Below are 27,933 nucleotides of genomic sequence, written 5' to 3'. Positions count from 1 at the left end.
ACAGCTTTCAAAAGGGGGCATTTCATCCTGTCAGCTTTGTTTTAGGTGCCATCAGTGACCATAGTTAGGGAAATAATTTTTTTACATATGTTCCCAGACTTTTTACGGGCAATTTTGTGACTAGCCCCATTGAAGTTTTAGTATGTTGTACCTGTACCAAGAAGCATGATCATACTTGCAGAGACTGATTCTAACAGTTAGCATATTGGCACTGTCAGAAATGTGGATGTATCTATAAGAATAGTCTCCTTTATGAGAGAGGTGTGCACTATTTCCCTGCAGGGGAATTTCTTGGTGCCTAGTCATTTACTTGCAAGGACATGCTGGTGTGTCTTCAAGTAACTCTTTACCTGTACTGCTTAGCTCTGAATTCTCTCAGGGTAGGTGTAAAGGAGGAGGGAAGTTTGCATAACTGTCTTCCAGAAGAAATATTTGTTTTGCTGCAGCGAGCTTCCTCTTTCATTCAAGGAACACATGAATTCCTGCAACAGAAAACTTAAAAGATTTGTAGATAATGTGAGTTTTAAAGCTGCAATCTAAGTCAAACAAAATTCAGTACTTAACATGAAGGGTGTGTGATATGGAGAGCTGGACAATAATGATAAAGCATGACTGGATGGGGTTGGTGATTTTCTTTTGCCTCAGCTTACCTTGCAGTACGTTGATTTGACTTCTTGTGCCCAGTACTCCTAAACAGACTGAGCTTTACTATAGCTGTGTTAAAGCTAGGGGTTGGGATTGGATTGTTTAAGTCAGCATGCAGCCTACGAGAGTCTCCTGGCAAAACCAGAGTGGGCAAGCTTTGCCACTACTGTGTTTGGGAAGCTGGTGTAAAACTATCTACTATCTGCTGTCCAGAAACAGGCATGCATGGGGTCATAGGAGGTTGGCAGCATGACTGTGCAGACATGGTCTCTCATGGGGCTGCTCTAGTTCAGTCTTCAAAAGGAAAAACCAAAAATGGACTAAATCCAGCAGGTATCATTATGGGCAGAGAGGAGGTGAGAGAGCAGGTGTGAGCTCAAACTTGAGGCCAGGGTAGAGAAGGGCTGTTTCTAGGTGCTGGAGAGGTCATAATGCAAGGGGTTGAAAGGAAGATGAGGAAGGGAGAAGTCTCTGATTGTGGAAGGGTTTAACTGGTAGGAGATCTGCCACATTTCAAAACTGGACTCAGGGAGGAGCAAAGGTGAAATTGAACAGTAAGCATACATGAGACATTACTTTTCCTCTCTCTTCCTCTAAAAACACCCCAATCACTCTTCTGATGGTAGGATCATTTGAGGGAAGAAAAAGGGTTGTTTTGGTTGTTGGTAACTGCTTATTAAATGCTCTGTAATAGTGATGATCCATTCTCCAGTTTTAGTCCAAGCATGTTTAGCTGAGAGGGGAAGAACATGTGAATACTACCTGCGTGGCTACCCTAGTTAGATTTTTGGCACTAGCTTACTGCTGATTCCTTGCTACCTGTCTGAGGATTATAGGGGAATGGGAAGATTGCTGTCAAAGTTTGTACCAATGGGAATTGAATCTTGCCTTATTATATAAACTGTTCTCTGACCAGTTGTTACCTGCTAAACAAGTAAATTTCTCTCCTATATTCTCCTAAATATTTCAAGACTCAGAAATAACTTGAAATTCCCTAGTTTTGTCCATGTTTATATTGAACATTTGACCATTCATAGCAACATAATGTAACTGTGTCCTGCCTTTTTGGTAATTTTGGTAGTAATTTGAGACTTTAAAAGGGAGATATTAGAAAGACATTACCTTAGAATTACTAAACATACTGTAACCAGTCTTCCTTCCTTGAAGGAAAACTGATATATGTATAGCATAATAGGTAGTATAGTTAATAATGCTGGGTGGCTAATCAGGCAAACTGAGGAGCTTGCAGCCATCAGAAAACTGTTAGTATTGCTACTGCTTTACACTGTTTAAAATGGCAACCATAAGGACTCTTACATGTATGTCAAGATTGGTCTGCTGGAGATAATACCAAAGTCCAGTTTGTTTGTCCATTATTTACTTGCACTTTTCAATAGATGCCAAAAAATAGCATGTTTTCTTGGAGGTTTACTCCCTGTGCTTTATCAAGACCTTGTACTGTAGGCTTAGACAGGGCTTTTTCACCAGCTAAGAAGTTCAGCATTTTTAAAACAGAACCCTTTGGATTTTTAAACTTGCAGGGAAAACCAAAATGCATTAAGCAAAAATCCAAAATTCAACATTTTCAAGAGATTAGGCATTGAAGGGCCAAAACAATTATTAGTGTTAGCTTTAGGTTTAAATGAAAGCAGCAACAAGAAATAGCATCCTTCAAAAAACTCCTTTTGCACTTAGTGTGCCCAAAATTTGTGTTTGGAAAAGGCTTCCAACCACTCATTTCCAGGTGCCATGTAGCTCAGTGAATGCCAGTTGCTCAGTGTTCAGCTCTATATGTAAAATGTATTGATGTGTTGAAATGGGTAGACATGAAATTTCAGAATTTGCAAATACATACTTGGCTTTACAGTCTGCCTCATGTCAACATTCTGTCAGTGTGTGGTTTTTTAGTCTCCAGTGCTGTTTAAAGGAAGCCTTAACTTTTTCTTGACAATAACCACCTATGATGGATTGATATGAAAGGATGATTGATTATTTGAGTAAGTATATGAAAACTGGATATATAAGTACATGAAAGCTGATTTTGGTACAACTTCAGAGCTTCTTGAAAAATGAGCTTTGTTCTTTGCTTATTTCCATTCTGATACAAGAGAGGCTTTAACATAGTTCAAGTAACATGGTTGTTGCATGGAGACTTTTTTCTAAAGAATTGCCAACATTAGTTCACTGTAGAGAAATATAGTATTTCTGGTATCCCACTTCAGTAACTAGATTAAATAACTGGTGAAAGCCTGTTACTTTGATGCTACTTCTTGTTTTGTTTATAATAATGGTTGACAAAATATCCTGCTTTTATGCTCATTTCCAATACTTCTGTTTGTATTCCATATCTTCCTGCTTCTGTCTTCAAAACCTTTGCATTTAATTCTGTGTAACTCTTAGGGAATGGTACTTATGAAAAAACCTTTAAAACCATTAGTTGAAGTAATACCTAGAGTAGTTGCTTAATCATCTTGTGTCATGACTTGAATTCTCCCTTGAGCTGGGCTTTTGAAAAATGCATTTGAGTGCTTGAGTAATAACTTTAATAGAAGCATTATAGGCAAGTACCAAGCAGCAGAAAAACTAAGAGAAAAGGTCATCTGCTTAGAAAAGGTTTCACATGCTTTTGAAACTGGGCATCCTAGAGATTGCTGTGCTCACTGGATGGATTTGAATTCAGAGCACTGCCACACTCCAGCCTCTGCAGAGAAGTTGGGCTTGCTGCAGATCATGTATAGAGAACATGCTGTATTAGACAGGACTGAGATTTTCACATGCTTACTTTGACCCCCTCTTGAGTGAAAATCACTGTGCAGAAAACAGGATTTTGTTCCTGTATGTTTTGGAGTGGATGAACGAGTCCGGCACAATAGCAATCAAACATGTTACCTTCACCTTTAAGTAATCAAATACAGCTGATAAAATGCATTTGTTCCTCTAGCTCCCTTTCGTAATGTAGAACTTTAACTCACTAAGTCATACAAACTTAACACACAGTGTTTGTACAGTGACACTTTTTTCTGTTTGTTTTTTGGGGGACTTGTTTGGGTTTCTACCTTGTTTTGCTGGGAGGCTACTTACAAAAGGAATTCTGACTGGTTTGGATTAGTTATTTTCCTGGTATGTTGACCCATGAATAAAAAATTCAGAAAACATTGTGGAAAGTTTTATAAAGCTGTCAGGTTTGTTCTATGACATGCAAATGGGACAGAAACTTTTTTGGTCAAACACATAAATTTATTTCTGTTACGTTGTCTGGAGTGCTGTTTCAGAGGTGTTTTTAAAAAGCATGAATTTGTGGTTTGTGGTGTTCTCAGCACAACAAAGCTTGTATGCTCTTTAGCATGTTCCATATATTCAATTGTCCCTTTCACTAACTTTCAAAAAATTCTAAAATACGGCTGATAATTTTTGTCTCAGAGGTTTAATACCAGGCTACAGTAAAGCTATGTACAGAGTCAGAGTTCGGCATAGTAATGGCAGGTAGTAAAAGTGCAGCTGTGAAGAGACATCTGATGCAAAGCTTGTTTAATTGCTCATTGAAGCTTGTGTGTTCTATTCTGTGACCAGTAGTATGTAATATGCTAATGCAGGTTCAGTATATATTGTGAGGCTTCTATTTGTTTCTGAATTGATCTGAACTGAGGGAAGTAGCTTGGACATACCTTCATTTACCAATCCTGTTCCTGGTTTTGTCTACTTGATACAGGACGTTTTGAGACAAGTTACTTAATCCTGTCACACCACCTACTGTTGAAAGGCAGATACTGGGCATGTTTTTCTTGTCTAAAATTTAATGCAATCCCCTTAATGTCATGATTTCCTGGGTTTGGTGCAAATTGAAGGTTTCTTGGTCATTAGTATTTAGGAGTAGAAATCCTGTAGTAAAACGAGTGTTGCTTAAGGTGAAATGACTAGCTAATTTTGTCATATTTCAGCAGTTTTCTAGTTTAAGCAAAGTTGAAATGTTGTTTATAGTGACAAGAATAAAGGGAAGGGTATTCCCTTTAAATAGAAATTTGATTGTTCTATGTCAAGTCTGAGATACTTTAGTTGCTTCTTTTCCCTTAAGATAAACTGTCAGCCTTGAAAATGGCAGTGACATAAGAAATCAACATGTTTTAGATAGTTCTTCATTTAACATTCTTTCCTCCTCCTTTTGTTCTTATTTCTCTCTCCTCTTTCCCCCCTAATTGACAGGTGTAGGATCTTTGCCAGAAGAAAGGCATGCCTCAGTGAAAAATTCTCCAGCCTTGTGGACTAGCTTTGGTAAATCCCTTGCCAAATCCAAAGTGCCTGTCAAAAGATCAGTGCTTGAGAGGACACCTAGCCTCTCATCAGTGAGCAGCGCTCAGAGTGAGCAAAGTCTTTTCAGCACTAATTGTAAGTATATGTGAGGGTTGTGGGTTTTAACTGATTGATAGCCATCAATTGCTTGTTAGTAAAAATCTTCTTGAAAGGGAGTCCTGTCTGACAAGTACCTGTGTTAATTCTGATTGTACTGCTTATTGGTTCTAGGTCTTAATCTTTTTGCCTCTTTACTTGGAACTTTCCTTTTTGAGACATATTGCCTGAAAGAGCTTCGAGCCCTGGATTTTGGGTTGATGAGTAGAGATTTTGGTACTTCTCTTCCATCCTGAAACACTACATAATCAGCATGTCTTTTGAAGCAAGAGTTTCCTAATGTTTACATGTAGTGTAATATGTCTGGACAGAATGGTTTACTTGTCATAATATTTGGAACAGTGTGTTACAGGTTTTTGATGCTAAATGTTTTTTTGAGCCAGTTTATATCTGCTTTCAGAGTTCTAGGACAAAATATGTAGATCAAATTACAGGCACATAAGTGAAACTTGTTTTAGAAGATAAATCTTTGTATGGGTAGACTTCTGTAAGTTCTACGGTAGCCATAAACATTGGTGTATGACCTAAGCAAATCAATCTTGATTAAAATTAGTGAGAATAATACAAGGACTTGCTTTGTTTTGAAGTTCTACAGCAGGTCTTAGGAGTTTTGAGGGGGAAAAGTATGAAGGAAATAACATATAGCTGACTATCAGGCATATTAGTATTCCCAGCTATGCATATTCAAATAAGTACATTCAAATATTCTGCTACTATTGTATCACCTGTTATATCTTGAAGACTGGGCAAAGACCTTTTATTTGTGCCAGATGTCACTTAAATCTGTCTTCAATGGACTGAAAAAGAGAGCTGTGATTTAACATACGTCTGTGGTTTATATATGCGCATATGCATGCACACGTAACTACATTTCTTCATATTCTTCTCCCCCTGCCTTGTACTGCCTTCATTAAACTAAAAGCTAACATAGTCCTCAAATAAATAAGAGTATGTGTAATAAAATATGCATGTGCCTCTTGCTCTGTAATGAGATCGCTTCTGATACTGTGACAGCCATGTTGACTTTTGCTGTTCAGGTTTAGGACTGTGTCTGGAGCTGCTAAGCAGCTTTGTCCTCTTTTCGTTTTGTTCCCTCATGTAACAAAGGAAGGGGTCATCGCTTCATAACAAAGGAGTGTATTCAGATTAAGTATCCAAACAGATGACTCCTTATTTAGCCTGATTTGCTAGCTGCTGTAATCTGTTTTGTCCACTGCCTTCAAGCTTACAATTTTTTCCACTCCGATTCACGAAGACCAAGCAAGAGCAATATGAGAGGTTGAACATGGCTGCAGTCTCGTAGACTTTAAGCTTGCTTAGATCTTTTTTAAATGACTATACCAGGAGGACTCCGCAGTTGCACAGAAACTAATTTTTCTCCTATTATTTTCTTCAATTCTACACTAACACCACCGACTGACTCAGGAAGCCACTATGATATTACCTTACTGACATTGCTGGTAGTGGGGTCTTACAGCTTTTGTATTGTTCCTTTGTTAGCCACGTTTACTGGGAAGAGAAGTAGGTTGTATTCCTTTTATTTCTATTCTAAAGCTTGTATTTTGTTTTGTGGAGGTTGGTAAATATATGCAATATTTTGATCTGCTGATTTTCTGTGATATTATTTTCCTTTAGGGAATTTTTTACACTTGATGAGAATTATTTATATCTAATAGTAAGGATTTGTGAGTATAATGACTAAGATTATGTGTAATTCATATGTTAATGAAATTTTTGACTGAATCAAACTGGAAAGAACTAAGGAATTTTCTTTGTATTCTAATGCTAAGTTCAGTGCTGTTCTTGTTTTTTATTCTTGCATTTAGTCTACTATGTAATAATTTCAGAAAAAAATTGTGAAGCTAAGGTGTTTTTATTAGATTGGTGGGACACAAAAGATCAGAATGGGAGGCTTATGCTGTGTGTGTCATGAAATGTATGACAAACTACTGTGATCCTGTCAACAATATTAAATCAAAAAGGCACTTGACTTGTTTGGAGTTTGTCTTCTGTTAGCAGAGAAAAAAAATGACAAGGGATCATTTCTGCTGCTTTGCCAGCTCAGCCCTTTGTTATGGGATGTCCTTGGATTGGTAATTCCATGTGGCAGCATTAGGGCTTGTTTGTTTTTTTTTTTTTTTTTTTGTCTAATGAGCACTTGAACTTTGTGATTCTTTTCTCTAAAATGACTTCTTATTTGAGAAGCTCAAAAATCATGAGATTTGAAATGCTGTTTTACTAAAGCATATTTTGCGTGCAGTCAGTTTGAGCATTGAAAACCAGATTTTTTTTAACAGTAATCTCAGTTTTAGCATTGAGCTAAAAATGCTATCCTTTTAGCATACCAAAATGATTAACTCTGAGGTTAAGAAAAAAGATTCCAGATTTTAATTGCATTAGAATAATTACATATATAGTAAATAGTGCTTCAAAAGTTAAAAAGCTGATCCTAGCAGTTGACCTGCAACTGCATTTTTGTACAGCCAATACTTCATTAAAATTCTTCTAATGAGTTGAGTTTTCAGATCTTTACTGGGCTGAAATCACTTCATATCTGTCCATCTTTATTCAGGATTGCAGTAGCTGCTCTGAATTTGAATCCAAAAGTGATCAAACACTGTAAACCTGGGAGGTTTCCATGGGGTCATTTTAGATTTTTTTTTTTGATTCCTGCACGCAGCCTGGTTAGCTGATTCCAGAGTTTTTAATAGGGCAGAACAGTTCCCTAAGTAGTCCTGCACCGGAAGGCTGCTCACACACCCAAAGCGTTACTTCTATGGTGTGCTGCTGATTTAGAAGAGGAAGTAGCACACTAGTTTGCAGGCAATTGTTAACTGCTTGCAGTGAACTCTGAGCAAACATCCTTAATTTAGTGATTTACAAGAAAAGTTAAGGATTGCTTCTTGCCTTGTGCTTTATTAAAATGAATTGTTTTAATTATCTAATGTTGATCAGAGTCCGATTCCTACAGAATAACTGTGTTGCTGATGTGTTATGCAAATTGCTCCTCGTGTATAGAATTTTTTGGCCAATATTTAGCTTTTGTGTGTTTAGAGAGGCTCCAACTTCCTTTTTTTAAAAAAAGATGATGGCCTCAGTTGCATGTGTTTGTTAAAGGGAAGTCCTCTTTCTGTGGTAGAAAATATTTAGTGGCTGAAAAGCAGTTTTGAAGTAGTTAATTTATGCTAGTCTGGTTAAAGACAATAAAATAATCTCAAGACTGTATGCTCAGTCTCTCGAGGAACAATATTAGACATGTAGTTCACATGGCTTTTAAAAAAACAGTCTCATTAAAACACTTATCTGAGGCAAACCTGGTAGTATAATGACAAAAAATTCCTCCTCCCCACCCTTTTTTTTTTTTTTCAATGACTAGAGAGAAAAGAAGCACTGTGACAAACAATTCCACAGTGACTTAATTTTTTCTTGTCCCTGGTAAATGCCATGTGAATTCTTATGCTTTAATGTGTTAGTATACATAATTTTTAGTGCCCAAAACAAAGTCTACTGAATCTGTACTTACTTTAGAAATATTTTCATATTTTTTCTGGACAACAGAAACAATGTTTCCCTAAATTTCAGTTTTTTGTTTTTCAAGGAAAAATTTCTATTGTGACCGTAAACTCAAACCTCTTTCAAGGTTGTTTAGTCTCTGGTAAAACTGACTTGTCTTATGATTTAATTTTCTCTAAACTATATATGCCTAGAGCAAATTCTTTTGTGATTCTGTTTTGCAGCTGCAAATGCCACAGTCATCAGGAATGGAGAATGGCCTTCAAAACCAGCCTGCCAGAATGGCACTTCAGGGTCTGCCCCTTTGAAAGCACTACCAAGACCTAGATTGCACTCATTGAGGTCAACTCCAAAAGGTATATGAGTCTGTTTGTAGACCGAGGAGGTAAAATCACATCAGTGGTGCTTCAAGCATTGTAAGACTTCATAGGAAGACTAAAGTATTCTTTGTAATTGGTGGAGGTGTTTCAGGGAAATGGAGAGGTCTGTGCTGTAGTACAGGACTGAATGCACCTTGCTACATAGCAGGTTTCATCACATGGGGTTTGCATTGTTTTAAAAAGAGTTCTTTTCCTTTGGAAAATTCAGGGCACGGACTTTGTCACTGCTGGTAATCTGCAGAACAGACATACCTGAATTTATCCTGAGTGTATTGTTGTTTTTGTCTTTATGCAGACTTTGTATTATCTTCACCCTTTTCAAGACCCAAAGGACCTTGGAGGATGGGGATATATTTTTGAATAAGATATAGTTAGAATGTATCTTCTTCTGTAGAACAATGACATTATCCCATCTTTCAAAGAGAAGAGTCACAGAAACGTAGCTTCTCATGTTGCTTTTTCTTGGTATTCTACTTGGGCTGAATTAGAAGCTTTAATGGAGACAAGATGATTAATTGTGTTTTATATTCTTGTGCTAAAAGTAACATTAAATGTACTTCCTGACTTTGTATTAAACATTGTTCAGGTTCCTATTTTGGTTTGAACTAGGAACTCTCGATTGGCCAACAGTGCGTCTTCCACTCAAGCCACAAACGCCAGTTGACAAGTCATTCTCTGACCAAAATTAAAGACATAATGGGAGCAGATAAATAAGCTTGCTCTGTCTCTTTCCTAAGTCCTAGCTGTAATCAGCTTGCTTCTGACCATCTTTGTGGTGGACTGGTTATTGTAATTGGATAAGCCTAATTAAATGCTGTACTCCTGCATTAGACTTAAAATTTAAGCTGGTATCTGACATAATGGAGAATAAATAAGAGATGCCTGTCAAATGTCTCACTGTAATGACATGCTTTAAAAGAGTAAACAGTGAAAAGAAACAGAATTTGCCACAAATTATAAGTCACTTTGAAACAAACACGAATCATATGGCTTTCTGACAAGTTGATGCTTTGTGTCAGGGTCCAGCACATGCAGCAGAACTATGCGTAGCTCATTGTCTTCAGTGCCTTGAGCACCTGCAGGAGCAGTGTGGCCAAAGGAAGCTGGTATTCCCCTTCACATCAGTGTTACCAGGCCTGTGGTGTTGTGTTTTGGGTCCTTGCCAGACCAAGAGGTTGTTTTAAAACTGGAAAGATCCAGTAGAGACTTAAGAAGATGCTTGGGGTCTCTGTCCAGTGAGAAGAGGTTGAGGGAGTTGAGCCGGTGCAGTCAGTAACTTGAAAAAGGACAGCTATAAAGCTCATGGTGCCAAACTCTTCTCAGTAGCACCAGATCATGTAGCAATCAGAAATGCTTGCAAATTGTAAAGTGGGAGATATATCTTTGCCCAGTGGTGCTGTAGAACCACCCTTCCTGGAGGTTTGCAAAGCCCATCTAGACAAAAATGTGGTCAGCTGATCTTGTCTTAATGGTGACCCTGCTCTGAATGGGAGTGTTGATATCTGGCCTCTGGAGGTTTCTTTTAGCCAGTGTTTCCTTAGCTGCATTGTATCTGCTGCTGTTTTGAGACTTAAGTAATTTGATCTTAGTACTAAAATGAAATCTTTACTAATGTTTTCTCCTGCTTAGAAGGCTTTTAAAATTATCTTTTTATTTCTTCCAAGGTGGGCTCTGGAGAAGCAGAGCTAAGTTTAAATATAGCTTAAACATTCTAGAAGGTTTCTCTTTTTGTGTTTGAATAGATTTGTGGATCTTGTACTTCAATGTAAAAATTTAAGATATTTCTTTAATTACTTTAAAACTTTAAATAGTTCTACTTTAAAGTTCATGTAAGTTTTTACTTTTAGGAGCCAAGACCAGGTCTGCTTCACTGAACCAGTGCACACCAAAATCATCTGGGCCTCTACACTTAGCAAGGAAAGTCAGTGAGACTAGAGGTAATCAGCTGTTGGGTAGTCAGTTTTTCTCTTTTTCTTGGATCTCTCTGTCTTGAGAAGGAGCAGCTATGCTTTATGATTTCAGAATAATTGGGATAGTTGGCTCATTTTCTTTGCAGTTCACCAAATTGGACACTGGCTCTGCAAGGTTCTGTTCTTTACCTATTTGCTTTGGGGACATCCATTGTCTGCTTGAAACTTGCATCCCATAAGGACTAAAAATACAGAATAATTAATCTGTCTGTTAAATGATGTTCTGTCACCTGCTTATAAGGTTGTGTGCTTGCAAGACACAACCTTAGATTTTGCTAAGTTTGTGTTTAATTTATGCAAGATTCTTGTGAGAGTATGCTGATGAGCTCTGCCTGTTGAAGATATTTACTCCACTCTATGTTTCTGTATCAGATGTTTGTTTTATCTTTAACTTTGAATTAAAATTGGTCCTTTCCACCAGATTGAATCAAAAGAACAAATGCAAACCTTTGGAGAAGCTTTGTAAGACCAGATTTTCACTTTGGGAGCAAAGCTCTATTTGCAAGGCTGAGGCGGGGGGAAACAAGTACAGTGGTGGTACAAAGCAGCTTGTTTCCTGAGGAAACCTGTGCCATCAGATCCACACTATTCCTAAAGTTTGTAGAAAGGTGTTGTCAAAAGCCCTTTTATGAACTTCTGCACATGACTTTTGCACTTACACTCAGCAGTCCAAAAGATTGTTTTCATTCAATATCCTTCAAAATAATAAAGTTTTTAGGTCATTTTCGTATAACTTGTAAGTAATACAGTAAGGGTGGGTTAATTTTCTCAGTGCTATCATTTATATCTAATTTGATTGTTCACACATTTGAGAATGTTAATTTATTGCTCCTCTATGCAAATAAAATAACTGTAGCATATAGAAAGAAAAAAATATGCTATAATGCCAGTATAGATGCTAGTTTTTCATTGTCTGTGGTCTTCTTTGAATGAATAAAGTGAAACAGTGCTACCTGACTTAAATGAAATATAGTAATCGTAATGGGATAATTGTAACTGGGAATGCATCCTGCATTTTCTAAACAATTTCTTGTAATGCTAAATCTTGCTGTAGATCATACTGTCAGCCATCAGAATAAAGAAGCTGAAATAGCAAAATTTGAGGAGCTTATGTGGAAAGAATCTTGAATCTTAAAAAAAGGTAGCCCTACTGCCCCTTACTGGCTTGAAGTATAATTTCTTTGTTTGTTTCTTTCCTTTCTGAAGGTACTCCTGGAAGAAATGTACACCAAAGCCTATCTTGTTCAGGTCCTGGTGAGTTTTCTGAGTGCATTTTATATTTTCTGTGGTGCAACTCAAATTAAGTTTATACATTATATTAGTATGTTTATTCTTTTCTGGGAAGAATAGATGCACAATGGATAATTCCGTAAACTATCACTGACTCTAGTTTCAAGGAATATGGAAAAAAGCCTATTTACCTGGATTTTGTCTACTTCCTGTCTTCTTGCTACCCATCTTAGGCTATGCAGTCTGGTCTGTTCTTCTGTTTCCAGTGAAACCTAAGGAGGTTTAAACTGAATGAAAAAAAAAAAAAAAAAAGGAAGTGGAATTTGGGGGTAATTCTTACTTTTTAGCCAAAGTAAGTAATGAATGAACTCATGTATTGCAGCATTAAAAAAAGCCAAAAACAAACAAATGGAAGAATCCCACATAGCCTTCCTTTCCTTCCTTTTCTGGAACATTCATTGTAGATAACCTGGCAGTGTGAGGTGTCTGTGTGTACCACTGTAAACTACGTTTGTGTAAGAAGTTGAAGTTATCGGAGCATGTTGATGTGTGTGTCTGCTCATATGGCAGAGGGAGAAATTGCAGCTGATTAAGTGGCAGATGGCATTTCAAAATCTGGCAGAGTTTTAAGGACTTCATATTGGGTTTGTTTTTGGTGTTTGTGCCAGTCAGGACACCTGGTGCTAATTTCTATCTGCCAAGAGACTGAAAAGTCTTCAGATGATGCTTCTACTTGCACCAGTTTCCAGGTCTTTTCAAGAGAGTTGGCAGTCTAAATTAGTTTCCTGAGAATCAGTGTGTATTTGTTGAATTAAAAGCTACTTGTAATTAATTACTCATTGAAAAGCCCTTTTTGAAAGATACTGAAGATCACTGGAAGGCCCTGTGTCCCCTGAGTGAATAGCAGATGTCTTTCTGAAAGAGGTGCTGTAGCCAAGCAGATGTTGTAAATTTGAGTCTGAAATAACTGGGCAAATTAGTTCTGACCTGTTACTCTTTCTGTGGCAGTTTTTTTTACATTTTCTGTAGTCATAACATGCATTTAATGCTTTTGTCTTTTACTCTCTTGGGTGTCAAATGTCTACATATTAATTGTGGCTGAGTATTTGATATCTTCTGTTAAGAGTCAGGGCTTTTGTCAGACTTTGCCCAAAGTGCTTGTTCTGTTTGTTGTTTTTATTAGCTGAACTAATGTTAGTTTAGGTAAAGCCTGACACTGAGTTTCAAGAGCTCAAACCTAGTCTATTGTATTATCATATAGGGGATGATTCAGCTGGCAACATAGTGTCTTGATCAGCTCAATTGAGGAAACTCCTAATAAGAAATAAAATCCATGTCTGGACTAGAAACTAGAAAAGTAAATTGCTCTTAAGCTTGCTTACAGTAGTCTCAAAATACAACTTTATTTCCCTGAAAATTTAGTGTGCACATTCTTTCTACTTTCCAGAAAAGTAGTGTTCTCTCCCCTTTTTTACTGGTTTAGTAGACTTTTGCTTATGATTCATCTTTTCTGACCTAAAAAAACATGTAAAAAATTATGTAAAGCTACATAACTTTGAAGTGTTGGATTTGAAAAACACAGCCATAAACTCCAAATTGACTGTAATATTTAGCAATATTTTAGTAAATGCTCTTTACTCATACTTTTGCCAATAAAATGGCTGTATTTCAGTGTTTGTTTTAACAAACCTGAACTGCTTACTGTACTGAGTCAGCTTCCAAAACTGGAGATGTTAGACATTCAACTTAATACATTTCTAATTTGTACAGAGAATTAGTGTAATTTCCCATTTATGAATGCAGAGCTGTCTGGTAGAGTATTTTGCATTTTTAAGAAGTTTTTTTTTCCATCCTTACAGTTGCAGATAGTTCTTACAGAATAAAAATACTGTGTGACTGCTTGGATATTCTGCAGTACAATGTCTTACATTTTAAGAAAAGACAAATGATCTTTTTTGAAATGAACTGAAATAATGCCAGCCAGTACCATGTAGAATGAGGCCCACTATCTTTTTTTTTTTTTTTTTTTTTTTTCCTTTTGGCTTTGATATTATAGTGAAGCTTTGTTCTAATGACTGCAGCTAGTATAAAGCTTTTGTTCTTTTATTTCAGTGGCATAGTTAAATCTACAGTTTTTAGCCTTATCCAGTCAGAAGTTCCAACTACACTTCTATTTCTCGCCCATGTGCCCAGGACTAATTTGTTACAGCAGAACTCTGATAATTGATTACAGTATGAAGGTATTAACTAAGTGTCTAGCTCAGTTGTTCATGCTGCCTTTCACATTTCTTCAAGGATGAAAAAATAGCAGGCTTTTCTAGATACACTTCCGTTCCCTTAATGTTGGTGCTGTTTTTCCATTCTCCATTCATTTACAGCAATGATGCACAGCCAGAATCTGCTTGATGAAGCAAACCACAACTTACTGTTAGTGTGCCTGTAAATCTGGACAGACTTGCCTGTTTTCAGCTGTTAATTTTCTAGTTTGTGTTAAAACATTCACAAGGCTTCTTTTTCTGAATTCTGTATTTTTCATGGGTGATGTTCAGTGCATCAAATAGATTCTACAAGTTCTGTGGTATACTTCTTCAGCACTGGCTTTAAAGCTAAGGCTTTAAAGTTCTTGGGAGTGTTTTATTATACTTCTTAACTTGCTAACTTCAAGTAAGGATGTTTCTGTAAATATGAATAAAAATGTTGCCTCTTATGAGACGAATTTTGAATTATATGTAAAACTACCTCTAAAAATGCATAAAATGCTGTTTCCTTTTTTCTTCAACTTCCCTGAAGAAAAAACGGGCTGTGTCTAATTCCTCTGTAGTACATTGCAGTGCAGTGTGTGTGGATGCAGTGGGTTTTCACATCTCAGGTCTCTGTTACTGACCAGAAGTTACAACACATAATCTCTGAACCTACGTAAGCCAAGCAAAAGCAAATACCCTGTTTGGCAGTTCCAAAGGTAAAGCAATCACTTTGGGAATAAAACATGTGAATATTTGGCTTATCCTGTTTTTCCATGACCCTGGAAGGGATCTGTGATGTATTATGGATAGCAAGTTACACTTACATATGCGGCACAAGGCCATCGTCAGGACAACAGCAAGGACAACTGATGGATACACCTGCAAAGTGTTATAAATATGAACAGTGTGATTTATGTTGTATCTTTTAGCACTATGATGCAGCATAGAATTGGTTACTAAAGGCTGCAGAAGCTATGAAAATCAAGGAAGCTTTATTAAAAAAATGGTACATGCTCCATAATGGTGTTCTGTTTTCTTATTCTCATAAAGAAAGGCTGTTTGTTTTAGTTCAACCATTTGTGAGAAAATATAACACTGGGAGAGGGAAGAAATTCAGTCAGGGGGGCTTATTGCAAAAGTGAGTAATAGTGCTGATCAAGCTCAAGTGGAAAAATAAGGTACAAATATAACAGTCCAAGAAGTTGTCCCTTGGAACAGGTTGTTAAAGGTGGGGTCTGGCTCTTCACTCAACCCTTATACTGGGATAAGATGCTTTTGCTAACAAAATACTCTGGCTCAGGCAAAAGTTGGAGGCATACTTTAAGATTCAGTTTACACCCTTTTCTTTCATGCTCTTAGTCATCCCTGTAGAAACTTGAGAGGAAACAGTTCTTATGTTGTAGATTCTTTGATAGAATAGGTTACTCTCAAAATACTTGCACTTTCCACATCTGAAAAACAAGGATTAGTGTTTATCACATTCTGATTGTGTTTTGACAACAACAAACAAGACTTAAGTTTTAAAATTATATGTTATACTGTGTCAAAATGTGTATTTAAAAAAAAAAAAGGGAAAACTATTCTGAGATGTGATGCACATTGTTATGAGTGCCAAATACTTAGGTCTTCAGTTGACTGTAGCATTCAGCAATGTAGGGCAAATTACCCCAGCTGACAAGGGATATCTGCTCAAGTAACTCATTAGGGCTCTGTTTCTCTTTTTGTATCTGATTAGGAGATCTTTAGGGGTTTGTTATTGATTGAGGAGTGGTGTGTATTTGCTTGCAAACGTTTTTGCAAATGTAGAAGAAACTCTGAAGGTAATGGTGTTGCTTGGAGACTTGAAAAGGCCTCGATAATGTATGTGAACATACATGCCCTGGCAGCCAAGAGATCCAGGTCTTCCAGATTGCAGAAGTGGGACTCCTGACTAGCACTAACTAGGAATTTCAATATAGATGTATTAGATAGACTGGATTTTCAGTCTCTGGTGTTAAGAGCTTCAGCATTTGTAAATAAGTTGGGTTAATCAGTGTTTTTGTCTCTGTCCCTATCTCCAAAAGAAAAGCTAGGAAATCCTGCAGAAGAACTTGGAACAGTTTTGCATGTTCTAGGGTGACACAGATTAGTACAAGATTAGATTCTGTATTCATTTAATGCAGTTAATGTTTTACACACTGGAGATTCTGGGAGTTGAACAATGTAAATAAATATTTTTACTTTATCCCTTGAAAAGCAACAGACATCAGGCTTAAACCTCTTTTGCAGATATTTTACTGTGGCTGTACTATTTTGTTGCCTTTCTAGCTGCAATAAAAAGCTGACTATAGTCTTTTTTTAGATGTTTTTTTTTCATTCATGTGAACTATGAGGACTGTCTGAATGACTCAATTGTCTTGTGATCTAACCTTAGAATACCTTCAGGCTAATGCTCTTATAAACAGACAGCAGAGTAGCTACTGCATGTGAACTAGCTATGAAAGCTGGCATTTGTTTTGCCATTTCTATATAAATAAATGCATATAATCTAAATGTATGTATTGGAGTTCCTTAATAATTGTATTCCTTGGGGACATATAATGATACTTATTTTGAATAGTTAAGGGAAAATCTATATACCTGAAATAATATTTGAAAAAGAAAAGCTGTTGCCTTCTTGGCCAGATTTTTACACTGTTACTAAATAAAGTATAGTACAACAACTGGATCTAAGGATTTAATTTCTTGGGTGAGAACTAGAATGCTCCAGAAGTCTTCAAAGTGGAATGGATGGTTTTGATATTCAAAGAATGCCACTCTAAACTCTGAAGTAATCTGTTTTGAGTGGGGCTTTTTGGTTTGATTGTTTTTATTTAAACAAATGGTGTTTTCCTGATGTAGTATGTTTGTTAGAATAGGCAGTAGGATGCAAAAAAACCAGAGGTACATGACAACACAGTCTTAATGCATTCCAGATTTGGTCCCTTCAGCTAATTCTATCACTGTATTTGCATTTGTGTTCCTTGTGTTCTTCTCAAACTTGATCTTCTGAAAGTTAACCATTTGGGAAGGTTGTCTGTTGTTCTGTGCTAACAATCAGCACTGTCCCCTGTGCCTTCAACAGATATTTTTACAAAAAACAAGGGATTCCAAAACCTCAAGGCTTGCTATGGAGTAACATATGAGCCATCTAATTCAAGTGGTAGTAGTATTCTACTACCACTACTAGTATTGAATTAGGGGGGCAGTTTATCAGATTGATGGGCTGAAAATGTTGGGATTATATTTAAAATCCCAGCAATGAGGACTTTGTCGAGGTTTTATCAGTTTTACTATCCTGACAGATGATCATTCATTAAGGTCTTTTATAGCCCAACCAAAACGGTTTTCACATTACAAGGTCTGTTTGTTCTGCTAGTGCTTTTAAGTAAGGACCTGTTTTCTGGATTACAAATTAGATATTTCAGAATTCTTTGTTATTATTTAGTTCCAAACTTCTGTGAGAACCTTGCTCTCCAGCTCCGCACATCCATACTCCAAACAAGTGGTGATGCAGAAATATTCAGGCTTTCTACAGCAGGAATGTTTGTAGTTTATTTCTGTGGTATTTATTCTGTTATGGGGAGGAATGTCTGTGGTTCTCTTCCCTGGTATTTATTTTGATGTTTCATAATAACGAGCCACACAGGAGCTTTGGTTTTCTCATACTTGTCTAAATATTGGATAGGCCAGCTGCTGTGTGAGTAGAGAGGGTAGCTGAAAGGGATCTCTACAGATTGCATCAACTCAGTCCAAGTGATAGATAGAGAAAATTCCCATGTTGGGAGCTGGAGTTCGTTGGACCCTGTTAGGGGCTTGAGTGGACATAATACTTGGAAGATCATTGAGCTGTCACAGAAATGTGAAACTCATGGTCTTGTGTCAAAGATGCCCTTTTTTTTCTGCTTGTCTGGGGTAAGGGAGAGCGTACAAAGCCCACACAGGTATGCAAAAGACAATGAGTTATCTTAAATGTGCTTCGTGCTCTCCAGATAAACCACTAGCATGTCTTAGGGCATATACTTGCCAAATTGACTTTATTTGCAATACTGCTCTTTATTAGAGGCTCTCTGGATATTTTTGTGAGGCCATGGATGAAATGCATGGGCACAGTGAATATAAATCAGTATTGTGTAAATAAATAATTAATAGATCTGTTGGCTGTGACTCTAGTTTGAACATTTATTTTTTCCTCTGTTGCTTGAAGTTGGAGCTCACGAGAACTTAAGCATACACCTACCCTGTTTCTGAAGGGCAGCAAAGAATGGTTTTGAGTTTTTTTCACATCTGGCCAGACCATGGAAGCATCAAATTTTAGGGCATTTTACCCTAACATTAGTCATATTGTACAGTGTTGTAGAGTAGTATCTCTGTAGAGATACTTCGACTGAGGAAGTCTAACCAAAATGCCATTTTGAAGGGGACATCCTGCAAATGTACTTCCCTTAAATCAGAAGTTAAAAATGAAATTATTCTTGCAGTGTTTTGTGGCTATTCTCAACTATAAAAGAGTGAAGATAATGTAAACACCACTGTTGCATGTGGGAGACACAGATCAGCCTGATTTCTGTATCAGTTTGCCTGGGAATCCACTGCAGCATCACCTTCAGTTTGACAGGCTGCTGAATTTATAATGGTTAAAAGCTTCTGTGTACAGAAAGAAGAAACATAAATTATTTAGGATTTTAGTTCCTCTCTGAGGAAGGAAGATGATTCCTTTTTTCTTCAGGAGAGGATTTGAACTTAAAATTAGTATTGAATCTGCAGTTTGCATTCATTGTGGCAGCGGGTACTGTTGCCTACAGGACAATTAGCTTTTCAAAGTAGAGCACTGGCTAGAGCATGGAGATCACAGGAAAGTGGAGTGGGAGCAGTCATTTTCCAGAAATAAAAATGAGGACACAGATGACCCTTTGGCTTTTAGTAGGTTCCTGTTTCTTGCATCTCTCTTTGCATAAGCAATCACCCTTCAGTTCTTCCTGAAGTAAAACATGCCAGTAAAATCCATCTGCTCTGCACTGCTCTTGCTGTCTTGTGACACAGAGCCAAGTGTCCTTTACATGGACTTCTTGGATTTAAATATCTAGCTCCTGATTTAGACCTTTATACAGTGAGACACTTAACTGTGTTCCAATGGCATTCTTAGAGATTGTTGGATGAGGAGAGAGGGAAAGGGACAGTAGAAATGCAGACACTGTGGATTGGCCTCGTGAGGCTGAATTGAGAGCCTACAGATGCCAGGCTGGAAAGGCATTTCTGTCAAATTAGAAGGTTTTTTACAAGTAATATGATGTATCTGTTTCTTCATGGCCTATTTTCACCCAAAGAGCAGGAAAGAAGAGGCAGTAAAAGTATTATTTGTGCTACCTCTGTAAGAGGAGTTTTGTTCTTTCCTACAAGGATTTTGATGTCCATATAGAGCTTTTGTTTGCTTATATTTTGTATGGTGATTCATTCCTTCTGCAGTTTCCAAACTGGTTCATTACATCATGTTTTTCCTGTAGAGATTCTTTGTTCTAGCTCCTGTTCCTAGGAGGTTTCAGCAGGGTGTTCCATCTTCTCTGGTTTTACAGCCAATGAGGAGTTCTTTACCTTTCTCCTAAGCACTGTTGCAAGGATGGGGAGAAGTGGTGGGTTGTTTCTTGGATGTGTTTTGTTGGTTTGTAGTGGTTTGGGTTTTTTTTTTAGCCTGATTGGATTGTTTACACCTTTTTGAGAGCATCAAATTGGGAAGGTGAGAGAATATTTACTACATAGGGCAGCTTCTCCCTTGGAGAAATGTGGGAACAGGAGGGAAATAAAAGGGAGTTCTTCTGGGGGTGCCCTGGCAAAAGGGTGAAACGTGGTATGGCTGGGTGCTAAACGATGTTTGAAGACTGGCTGTATGCCCAGAAAAAATCTCAAAATGTCTTAATTAAGAAAGGATTTGACAATAATGATCTAATATTTGCTGAGATGTGCTAATGAAACTGTGCATGTGTGAATACACAAGTCTACTGAACTGTGCTGTAACAAGCCTTCTGGTTTACTGCTCAGTGTGGTTTTCAAGCATCATAATAATGCAGCCCAGAAAGGGGCAATGTCTTTGATAATAGTATTGAACTAAGAAAGAGTCTGGAACTGCAGGCTGTTGGAAAGATAGATGAACACACATTGCTTGTGCCAAAGCTCTTCAGACTAGAAGGAATAGATGAGGTTTTATAGCAGTAATGACATGCATGCCCTGCTGTGTGCAGAGGCTGCCCTGGGAACCAAACAAAAAAACCCTAATTTACTGTCTTTGTACTTATTTTGAATGGTTTTGTGTGGACCGAAGATGTATTATAGTACTTCAGAGTTGGTGTTTCATCAGTGTGCTGGGAAATAAATATTTTGGTACCTGCTTTGAAAACATGCCAGGGTATTTTCAGCCAGTCTGTTGTGGAGGTTGCCTTGATGGGTCTGTTTCGGTGCTGCCCTGCAGCTCTTCTGCTCTACATACAGTGAGCATCTGCCTCACTGTCACAGGACCAGGCTCTGCGTGATCTTAGACATACCCGGATACAGCAACAACATGCTATTTTTAGTTCTAGCTGATGTGGAAAATAAGCTCTATGAATTTAAAGTGCATCTTGGGCAAGTAAGATATGCTATTAAAATATGAAAGTTAGATTTGTGGAGGTAAAGAGAGGACAGGTAAGGCACTGCTGAAATGAGACCTGTCACTGTGATGTTTGATTTGGCTTATACCTGCTTCAGACTAAGTTGAGTTAATTGTTTCTGGAAGTGGAAAAACTGTTCCAAGGTATAGATGTTAGAGAAAATTGGCTGGAGTTTGCTGAAATGGCAGAAGTACAGAATCAATGGAAAAGCACTTAATTTTGTTGTCTCTAAAGAGTGACAAAGTCTGTGGAGGCCAGCTCGTCAAACAGCCCCAAAGAAGTGTGAGCTGCCACTGTCTTGTCTCCAACGCTGGCTGAGAGTACTTGGGTGGTCCCAGCTGCAGTGGCTGCCTGGTAAGGCAGCTGCTGCCCTCAGGAAAAGTAGTGAAATGTTTCTTTTTGCACAGGAAGGTGGCCAGTGCATGTATGTATAGTCATAGGTCACAGGTAAAGAATGCAACATTTTCTAATCTGTAAAACAGTTACTCCTTTATTTTCTAAATTTATTTTTAATTTAATTTTTGCTAATGGCAATGGACTTCAACAAAGTATATGCAAAACTTTTCAGCTCATTAAATAGTAAGAGAAAACTTTTTCTATGAGGACTAATCAAATATGGGAAGATCATCTATTTTGTAAGAATTCCTCCAACACTGCTTATTTGCCTCAGTGTTTGGGTGCCTTCAAAACCCAGCTGGCAGAGAACTGTTTTAATGTGAATTAATGCCTGAGTCCTTCTCCTCTTATGCTAAATGGAAGCATCTGCAGTGTTGAGCTGCCAAGCTAAGCAGAATTTCCCTTAAGCAGCTCTCAAATACTGAATTGTTCTTAGAGAATAGATGTGTCTTTGGACTTGTTAACACTTTAAATGTGGACGTAATATTTGATTGAAGGAAACAGTTTTAAAAAAAGTGCACACTGAAAAGATTTTTGGAGAGTGAAGCTGAACTATGCCTCCAGGAATATTCAAATAATGTTCCTTACAGTGTCCAAAGAAAAATTACATGGATCGTGACATTGCCGGATGATATATTCAGCTGGTGAGACCACCCACCTCCTCCTCCTCCCTCCTCATCCTCCTCCTCCCATTTCTCCTTTTCCAGTTCCCAGCCCACGGAGTCCCATAGCAGATTGAGCATCGGTGCTGTGATGCAATTCAGAGGCTGATGGTTTTTGAAATCACTAAGTCGGTTTTATTCTGAGGACAAGCTTTGTTTTCAGAACATCTGGTGAGGAGAAGCTGCCAGCAGCATTTACATTGTGGATATCTGCTTTTACTGATTTTTTGCTTGTCTGTGCATAAGGAGTAACAGCAAAGGAATGGAGACCTGATTATTTCTTCAAGCCTGTTTTCTTTAGCAAGAATTGTTCACTTCTAGCAGTAGTGATTTAAAAACATAGTATGTGACAGTACATGGAGGCTATTTCTTGCTTGTTTGTCTTCCAATTGCACTGAAGACATGTTATGGTCCCCGAAATTTTCCTTATCTAACATGCGCGTAAGGCTGACAGCAAAGGGATTGCTTCGAAACATTCGTCTGCCTTCTGGCTACAAGAAAAGCACTGTTATATTTCATACAGGTTTGTGTATTTTTAATATGATGATCAGAGCATGCATTGAGTGAGTGTCTTGTTTACTTCAACAGCATCTTATTTTTAGCAAGTAAGAAACTGTACTGGGCATGAGAGTTTTTGAATTTCAGACAGAAGTCTGACTTTTAAGCAAAGTAGTTTCATATTCTAAGCCTCTGCATGTGTGCTGAGCTGCTTGTTGGGAAGATAGTTATTCTGTTTATGAAATGCAAATTGGGATTTGCTTTTTCCTTGCACAAATCCAAAAATAGTATCGAGAAGTCTGTGCTGTTAAATATTTATCTAATAATTTTAATGGTTATCTGCTGGGAACACTGTCTTTTCTGTATCTTGATTGGGTGCAAAGGGGGAAACAGGGAGGGAAGTGGAATTAATACAGGCTGTCATGGTGTGACTTTCTGTCTGTGGGAAATACTTGAATACTTACCTGTAGATATCTATTATCACAGTTGTTGTGCTAAATAGATATTACTTGCAAGTGGAACAAACAAACATTTGTGCCTCTTGTTTCGAGAAAAACCTAAAAGGTACAACGTTTTGAGACACTGAAGACAAGTGTGTATGTTTAATTCACACATACACAGAGCACAACAAACAAAAAAAAAATTACAAAATTCTCATCTGCGTCTGACCTGATTTTTATTTTCAGTGTCAGGCAAAGCGAAGCAAGTTTATGGAAGGTGGGCTTTATGCCAGGACAGGGTCAGGCGTGGAAGTTGTATTTTTGTTTGAGCTGAGCTATGTGACATCTAGAGATACTGAGAGCATCTTGCATAAGTATTTTTCTCCACTGCACTATTTACAATTTTCTTTCATTTTACTTAAGAGGGGAGCAAGCAGCTATATAAGCTAGTTTTGCAGAAGCTCTTCACTCAAGAATTTCCTCTCTCACTTTAAAACCCCCTTTTTTGCTTTTATTTTCTTGCAGTTGAGTGCTATCAGTCAGCTTTCCTTACTGTTCTGTCTTTTCACAAGGCAGCTTTAACCATTTGCCTTGTCATTTCGTATCCTTGCCAAAGTAAATCCAGCTTCAAAATTATCCTGGGACGATAAATGCATTTATGAACATAATACAGGCCAACTGTACAATATAGGCTTCTGTTTGCAGGTTGCTTGTGTTGGCATTAAGCTAGGATTTAAAGACTTTGATGTCAAAAACTCTTACGTAAAGAGTGTCTTTGTGCATATAACTATATAAATAATGTGAAATTTCTACATAACATAACACATACTCCAGGACCAAAAATCCTGAAGGAAAAGGTGAGGGGGAGATAATGTTCAGTCTCCCAAATGTTCATTAAGTGCTACTGAAATTCGTGTAATTTTGAAAAATAAATTTCATTAAAAAAGTGCATGTATCAAGAGAATTTTACAATTATAAGAATCAGCTTTTGGTTTAATTTATTTTGAGTGGATGTGAAAGCAAAACCTGCCTGAAGGTCTCTGTAAAATACAACACGTAAAATAGATTGCAAGCCCTGTGTTCTAGTTAAGAAGCACTACATTAAGAAGTGCTGAACAGACCTTCTGTGTGTTTTCTTTATGTACAGGTTAATAGCACAGCACGGAAGCTTCAGAGGTTTTTGCTTGCTTTCCCCCTTCTGCTTTGCTGTCCTTGTAGGAAGTTATTATGTTAGCAGAAAGCTGACCAGTGGTTAGCTAGAGCTGAGTATACCAAAAAAGTAGGGCATATGAAAACCAGGTCATAGTCTGTAGTGGAAAATGCAAGTATGTATAGATAATACTGCAGTTTTTGAAACAGCAGAATGCATTGAAGCTTGTTAGTGATTATTTCAGGTTCATAAAACTCAGCAACAGTACATGAGGCAATGACTGTGTATATCACAACATAAAAGGTTATTTTCTGTTGTTGTTAAATGCCAGGAGGAGCCATATTTACTTTTACAGCACCAATATGACTGTCTTTTCTTGTAGTGGTTTAATTTGATTAAAATGGCATGTGGCTTCTTTCCAAGGTCACATGAGCAGTAGGCACAATAAGCAGTAGAGAGTGTGTCAATAAATAAGGGAAGGGGTAACTGCCAGAAGGAATTTCAGGGTCCATCTAGGAACATGAATATGTATGAGTGTTACATAAACAACATTGAGTACCAGTTTTGATGTAGATTTTACTTCTAAGAAGCATTATCATGGATTTCATTCTTTGCTCCCTTTGATCATAGCATAGATCGACTGCCTTTACTACTGTAGACCATCCTTGAAATGCTTACAGCAATTGTTGAAATGTAGAATTTTAAAGTAATCTAGAGCACAGGTCAGGATGGATTCTTCTGTTGTCATATCACCCCCCCCGCCCTGTGCTTGACAATTTCAGTGCAGTAACTTGGTAAAGTTAGAATGTAAGCACTGTTGGGAGGAAGAGGATGGAACTTTTTCTTGGATTTCAGTCTGACTTGAGGTTAGTTCGCAGCAGCCTGATGCAGTTTCTTCACATGGAGCATGGGGGGACACACAGTTGTTTACACAGGTGTTATGTTATTCTAGGTTAGTCATTGCAATTTAGCATTAAATGGATCCTTGGGCTGGATATCTTTGCACTACTTGTATTGTCATTCATGTGCAGGTGTCAAAGTGCCTAGAGTAATTCAGATATGTTAAAGCATAACTATGCAGTCTGTTCAGGGGAAGCCAAAAAAAATCAGATGTTTTTCCACTAGGAAGGGAATAAATCCAGGTAAAATTTAATGTAATATTTAAAGTGTTTTTTAAGGTCTTTCAGCCTTGTGTCTAACTTCCATGACTGTGCTGTGTATTGCTTCAAGGTCAACATATCCAGAAGTTTCTTCTCTCTCCTTAAATGCAGAAAGACATCACAGTATCATTTTTCGCAGCAACTGGAAGTACAAACACCTGCATTGTTTGCTGTATATAATGAGTGCCCTCTTCAGCAAAACAACATCCTGAAACCTTAAGGAAATAATTTATTTTCCCATCCTGTGACTTATAAAACTTACTTGTAGCAAGTAACTGCAAAAAGTCTAAACACTTCAGAACTGCATAAACATGGCAGAGGAGAGTGGGAACCACTGTCTTTCAGTGATGAAATAGTATATTTGCTTCCTTTATTGAATTCACCATTTAGGATTTTTACCAGAGTGACTAAAGTGCTCTTACGTTCTTCATGCTTCAGTGGTGTGACAGAGTAAATCATCATCTCTGTGTAGATCATCAGTTCTGTATAAACTGTGAGAGAAAGACATTCTGTTATGAATTATTCAAAATAGTAGTTTTGAGTTGCTTATGTTTTCTCTTGTATAAAGATAAAAGTCCAGACAAGAAACTAGCTTTGCAAATGGAGGTCAAAGCTCTTGTGCTTTTTTCTGAGAATTTCTCAATGTTTCTATACTGTTTTGTCTCAAAATGTTTTCATCCAGCCCTTCTTGCTGCTTTTCCTCTTTCTTTCTTCCCTTAAGCAAACTATACTTGGTGCTCTTGTCTTGCTGGTGACTTCCTTTGCTTACTAAACATGTCTTTTCAGCAATACCAGTTTTAAAAACTCCCTTGCTTATAACAAGCAAACATCATAAATGTGTTTACTTGGGCAGCTGATATCCTTTTTCAATGACTTCTTCCCAAAGTTGTTCTTTGATCACATTGGGAACTATAAAATTACTTCTGTGTGTTGCAAAACAGGGCTCTTAAAAAAGGATTCTGAAAGCCTGAGATATCGTGAGTTGCTTAACTGTTCATATCACTTTTTCCCCCTCCCCCTGAACAATAAGTGAAGTACTGGTTAAATGTCTGGCACTACAGTTTAATACAGCACCAAGGAAAGATGCCCAACAAACTGAATCCTATTAAGTATTCTAAATCCAGAAGTCTGCTGGAGAAATTTTATACAGGACAAGTATGTTAAATATTTGTGTCACCCACCAAGGAAAAAAATATTTCAGAAGTAAAGCCAGCTTATCTGTTCAGAGCAAAAGAAGTTGAATAGCTGGAAACCATTCATCATGGGGGATTTTGAATTTAATCATGTTCCTGTTTAAGTCAATGACATTCTGCTCCTGACTTAATCTATTCAAGACTGGGTACTAAATGACCTGCCTGATGTGCCTGATTTCAGTCTTAATAGGTCATAGCTTCAATAGGCATGTACATGATAACTAAATGGAGATTCTTATTTTCAGGTGTCATGGCTCTGTATTTCAGGGTTTGTAAGTACAGTTTGTACTCTTTGCAAGTCTCATCCAATGGAAGTGTTTACAATAGCTATAAAATAAAGATAGCACTAGTAATTTAAAAGGTAGCATTAGTAGCAGAAAGGATCTGCCAAACCCACCCAAACCCTGTCCCCCAAACAACAAAAGAAACTCCCCAACCCAACAAAAAACATGCCAGAGTCAAAACAGAGTAACTTAGATGTTATGTTAACATTTAACCTGTGCATATATTTAATAAAGGATGGAAAAGAATTGAAATGGGGAGCTTTGCCCCAAAAAAATCTGAGAAAGAACAACTGGTATGCTACTGAAAAACAGATGCATAGCAACTTACATTCTACTCCACTGTAGCTAGTGATGTTGGATTTTGTTATGCCTTCACTTAAATAGATTAATTATATGTGAAGGATACCCCAAGTATTTGCCAGTATGAAATAAATAGAATTGTTTCTTCAAGCTCTACCTCATAGAAGAAAATTGGAGAGTAAATATAATTGTTGGAGTTAATTGGAGAGTAAATAAAAAGACATAACAAATAATCTCTACTAGTACCACTGTATATTCTAAGTTGCATTTTTTCCCACTTGACATATCTAATAGGTGAAAAGGGTCTGGCTGCAAGTTCTATTGCTCTGAAGTAGGTTGGGGTTTGAAAATGACAGACAGCTACACTTACACTTAAAAACTTGAATAGCTTTTAAATTACTTCAGAGGATTTCCATTGTGGTAAAACAAGGCTTTTACACTTCCAAAATCTGCCTCTTCCAGTTTTGCAGTTTGTGCAAATGAATCTATTACCATAATAGAAATGGCTTGCAACATTCAGACAAATTAAGTATTACTACTTACTCAGCCCTTCTAATCTGAACTTCCTAAAATATACAGCAATAGCTTTTTTTTGAGGAACATACTATGAAATTTCAGTGTAGAATGCAACATTTTGAGTGTTTTCAGCCAATTGTTTCACTGTCTTGTGTTACTTTTCTTTCTTTGCTGGCACAGAAAACTAATGTGTGAAGGAGTTTTTTCCATTTCTAGTTAGTTTAATTTTATGTTAAGTAATGTGTAGATTGGGACCACAGTTACCATTCTCACTGCCATGAATGGCAAGA

General features: G+C 37.4%; 1 protein-coding gene across 5 annotated transcripts in view; it reads left to right on the top strand.

Moving 5' to 3' along the window:
- The window catches only part of MTUS1 (microtubule associated scaffold protein 1), a 117,083-nt gene that overhangs the window by 44,181 nt on the left and 44,969 nt on the right, over positions 1-27,933 (top strand). For 4 of the 5 annotated variants that reach the window (XM_053940082.1, XM_053940081.1, XM_053940083.1 and 1 more), the window contains exons 4-7: positions 4,846-5,028; positions 8,787-8,918; positions 10,790-10,879; positions 12,119-12,166. In XM_053940082.1, coding sequence (XP_053796057.1) covers positions 4,846-5,028; positions 8,787-8,918; positions 10,790-10,879; positions 12,119-12,166 — 453 coding nt within the window. Of the gene's footprint in view, positions 1-4,845; positions 5,029-8,786; positions 8,919-10,789; positions 10,880-12,118; positions 12,167-22,371; positions 22,626-27,933 lie in introns of those variants that run through there. The other variant, XM_053940085.1, reaches the window with a different exon arrangement.

Source organism: Vidua chalybeata, chromosome 4, assembly GCF_026979565.1.
Source record: "Vidua chalybeata isolate OUT-0048 chromosome 4, bVidCha1 merged haplotype, whole genome shotgun sequence".
In the NCBI taxonomy this organism is placed as follows: Eukaryota; Metazoa; Chordata; class Aves; order Passeriformes; family Viduidae; genus Vidua; species Vidua chalybeata.
Note: the sequence above shows the minus strand (reverse complement) of the source record. Positions and strands in the feature narration are given on the sequence as shown.